The 4,244-nt window shown below is 35.5% G+C and overlaps 1 protein-coding gene across 1 annotated transcript; it reads left to right on the top strand.

Annotated features, from left to right (window-relative positions):
• The first annotated feature begins 2,256 nt into the window (after positions 1 to 2,256).
• LOC131043794 (pectate lyase 1-like) lies at positions 2,257 to 3,560 on the top strand. The gene is made up of 3 exons (XM_057977028.2): positions 2,257 to 2,913; positions 3,012 to 3,115; positions 3,203 to 3,560. Exons 1-3 carry the CDS (start codon positions 2,257 to 2,259, stop codon positions 3,558 to 3,560), a joined length of 1,119 nt encoding a protein of 372 aa, XP_057833011.2.
• Positions 3,561 to 4,244: the final 684 nt, after the last annotated feature.

The raw sequence follows: 4,244 nt of genomic DNA, 5'->3' as shown, positions 1-4,244 counted from the left end.
TGTTGTAAGGATTGTTGAAGAACCAAATGATGACAAGAATGCCTCTAGTAATTCTACCTCCTCTTGGTCTAGTAGGTCAGAGTAGACCCTAAACAACATTTTTAACAAAGAGGGTACCCCTTATACCCCCTCCTTTGGTTCTCGTCCCCCTCACTAGTGAAATTGCAAAGAAAAAGGGACTTCCCTTTCTATACGGAGAAAGTTAATAAACTTTGCGATGTATACAATATGCATCAACCTATTATTTCTTGGCTTTTGGGTCAGTTTTAGTAAGAAAGAAAATTAAGAGATTGAAAGCCCTCGCTAAAGAAAATTCTAGAGCAATGGAGGAAGAACTGAAAGGGTTATATAAGAAGATTGACCAAATTGAGGTCAATAAGGAAAAATAGAAGGCAATGGAGGAGATTCAATGTAGTCAAGTGTCTCTCAAAATAAAAATGGAGGATGTGATTGTGCAGAGAAACGAAATATTCAAAATGAATTTGGCAAACCTACAAGGTATCCAAGAGGAGATTGAGAAGAAGCAAGCTTGGAAGAAGAGACATTAGGACTTTTGCCCTACTATAGGGTTGGAGGCGTTGATGTCCATGGTGAAAGTGACTATGGATTCACATGTTATTTTGTCTAGCAAAGGATCCAGAAAGCAACTCTCCTTCTCTAATAAGGTGAAGGCTATGGGTTAGGATTGGAATATTAAGAAGAAAACCACCAGGTAGGCCATCATTTTGTGCCTTTTGTAGCAGTAAGTTTGTGTGTCTTTTCATTTTGTAGTCTTTAGTCTCATTTGTCTTTGGGTTTTGTTGCATTTGGTTTTGGGTGTTTGTTGTTTTTTGTTCCTTTCTGGCAGTTGGCACTAGCGTTTTGGGTTCTCACTCCTTGTGAGTCTCATGGTTTTTCTCTCTTTTTCGTCTATGTAGTGGTTATGTAATGGTTCAGGCCTCTTTTGATTTAATCTAATCATAACATTAAGTTGTTTCTCTATAAATTTATTTCTATGTTAAACATAATTTGAAATTCAAGTAGGTCATTTTGTCATTATTATAGTATAAAGTCATGCTTGCACCATCATTGGAAACCACATATGAAATGAAATAGCCATTTCTAAGTATTTTAACCTTGTTTTTATCAATGTTTTCATTGCACACTGAACAATATTCATCAAAACTTCAAGCATTATCACATAATTCAAAGAAACATGCTTTTTCCTATCGAGAGTTTTTATAGTAACCTATATACGTTGAAATCTTTTCAACTAAGAGCCAAGGACTAAGAGTTATCTATTGCCCCAAACTCATCTACAAGATGATCCCAACCTCATCCCTTGCAATGTTGGGCCCTTACATTTAGCAAGGCTTGATCTTAGGTGGGTTAATTTGGAATCATTCAACTTCATTACTAGATCAAAGAGCCATTAACAAATAAACATAAATTTGAATAATAATAAATCCAAAAAATATAATCGAAACAAACATTCATTAAAATATTAATTATATTAATTGCCATTCAAATATTTATTATAAAAGTATATATATTTTGTAAAATTATATATATTTTGTATCCTGCTATATTAATTTTTTTAACAGAAACCGTATGTAATTAAGATAATCATATTCCTTGATTATAAATGTATGTCTTTACACGATATAAAGTTATGAATATTTTGACAATCTATGATATGGGTTGAATTCCAATCACATTGTTATTATCAAGAAGGTTACATTTTATGCTGCAGAAGAAAAAGTGATACTAGAAAGAACCACGAAGAATATCCAGCTGATTGTTCAATTCTCAAGCAATGCTCCAGCAGAAACTATATCCAGCTGTTAGAGAGACGGTTAGATATTGTATTCAGTATTCTATTGGATTGGATGGGGTAGGATTATATCTAACTGGATGACCAACTCTACCTATGCAATGCAATATTGAATAGTTGTGAACAGAGAAGAATTAGTAATAAATTATAGAATCTTTAAAAGTCGGAAATTCTTGTAAAATATTTACTCCAAACGTAATGTATGTTGAATTCCAATGTTTTGTTTTTATTAGTATTGAGAACAATGAGAACTGATAAAATAAAGAAGCATACGAGGACCAGCCAATCCTTTGTTTGGGAGCAACATTTACGATAAATAACCGAAAGGACTAATACTTATTTAGTTGGTTATGATCTTCACGCTTATTTTTGTTTGAAGCAATCTGACTACATATGTAACTGCTACCAGTCAAAATATTATTGTTGCCAAGTAAATATTTTCAATGGCTGCTGGAGAGTGGATGCACTTCCTTTTTATTTTTCTTTCCCTTTCATTGTCTTCTTCAATGTCTTACAACCCTATTGATAAGTGCTGGAGAAGAGATCCAAATTGGGCACAAAACAGAATGAAGCTTGCGGATTGTGGTGTGGGCTTCGGCAGTGCAGCCAAGGGAGGCAATGGAGGAAAGATGTATACAGTCACCAGTCCTGGTGACATTGCTGTCAATCCCTCACCTGGGACTCTCAGATATGGAGTTACTCGCAATGCTTCTCTCTGGATAGTTTTTGCCAGTGATATGGAGATAAAGCTTCAGATGCCCCTCTTTTTCACAAGCCATAAGACTATCGACACAAGGGGTTCAAATGTTCACATCGGGAATGGAGCTTGCATTACCTTGGTGAATGTGAGCAACATAATCATTCACGGATTGAACATCCATGACTGTCAGCCATCTAAACCAGGCAAGATTTTGCTCTCTGAGGGTACGCAGGCCGAGGAAATCGAAACAGAAGATGGAGATGGTATTTCAGTTCGCAATTCCCGAGACGTTTGGATCGATCATAACACATTAGTCAATTGCTCAGATGGACTAGTTGATGTCACGCTTGCCTCCACTGCAGTTACCATTTCAAACAACCGTTTTTCTTACCATGACAAGGTAACCATGCGAAGTGCTCATAGAATAAATTGCTTGTTACATACTAGATTTTGTATATACATGAGTGAGGATTCTTATGTACACAATCAACCTATCAGGTGATGCTTTTGGGCCACAGTGATGATTATACAGCCGATAAAGCCATGAAGATCACAGTGGCGTTCAACCACTTTGGGCCTGGCCTCACTGAACGAATGCCAAGGTAATTACAATTCAACTTGAAGTTCCTTTACTGCCTAATTTGTTGTTGTTTACCTTAATCCAGTCGTTGGTCATTGGGATGAAGCAGGTGCAGACATGGGTATGTGCATGTTGCTAATAACAACTACGAACCATGGGGAGCATATGCAATTGGAGGGAGCGCAGATCCCATTATCAGAAGCGAAGGAAATCTCTTTGCTGCTCCAAACGAGGAGAACAATAAACAGGTGACGTGGCGTGGGAACCCAAACGGAACAAGTTGGTTGTGGAAGTCTGTGAGAGATACTTTTACAAATGGAGCGTACTTCCTTCCATCTGGCAAAGGAAAAGCACTTCCCAATTACAATTCTGGACAGAATTTCAAAGTTTTGTTAGGGCCACTTGTTCCCATATTGACCAAGACTGCAGGAACTCTATCCTGCAATCCCAATCATCGTTGTTTATAATTGTTGCCATTGAAACAAATGTCCAGATTATTTGTATGGCATATTAAATAGAATTGTTCTTCCTTGTCCTTTGATAGTAATCCCATAAAATGGTCTATGTGCGTCCATCTTCAAGTCTTGTAAAAATTAATAAGCACTATATACAAGGGGAATAATACTATGTATGGACCCACATAACAAAACAATCCCAAAAATATAATTGGTGTATCTTTAAATGTTGTTTTTAAATTTAGTTTCTTAAATCTATCTAGTATGTATGAACATAAATATTTATATAAACATACACGTCTTTAACAAGAATAAAAATATCAATTTTCTTATATATAAGTTTTAACAAGTTGACAATGATTAATTAAAAAAATGAACTTACAATAAAGACTTAATATACACATGCACACATATATATTCAATAATCAAATGATGTCTTATTATACACAAGAAAACTAATCATTTCCATACCTCGTGGTAATATAAATTTGAGGATGGATGACCTCATTGTTGCACTTCATCTAGAAGAGATGATAAGTTCAAGTCCATAAGTATTGGCTCCCAAGATTCACTGCATTTCTAGACAAGATCAAAATAAGAAGTACCCAAAAGTGGTAAAAAGAACGATAAGTATAAAGGACACCTTGAGATCCCTTAAAAGAGAAGAGTATTGTGTTGAAATTATGATAAAAGAGA

The sequence above is a fragment of the Cryptomeria japonica genome, chromosome 5, assembly GCF_030272615.1.
Source record: "Cryptomeria japonica chromosome 5, Sugi_1.0, whole genome shotgun sequence".
In the NCBI taxonomy this organism is placed as follows: Eukaryota; Viridiplantae; Streptophyta; class Pinopsida; order Cupressales; family Cupressaceae; genus Cryptomeria; species Cryptomeria japonica.
This window is presented reverse-complemented; position numbering and strand designations above follow the sequence as displayed.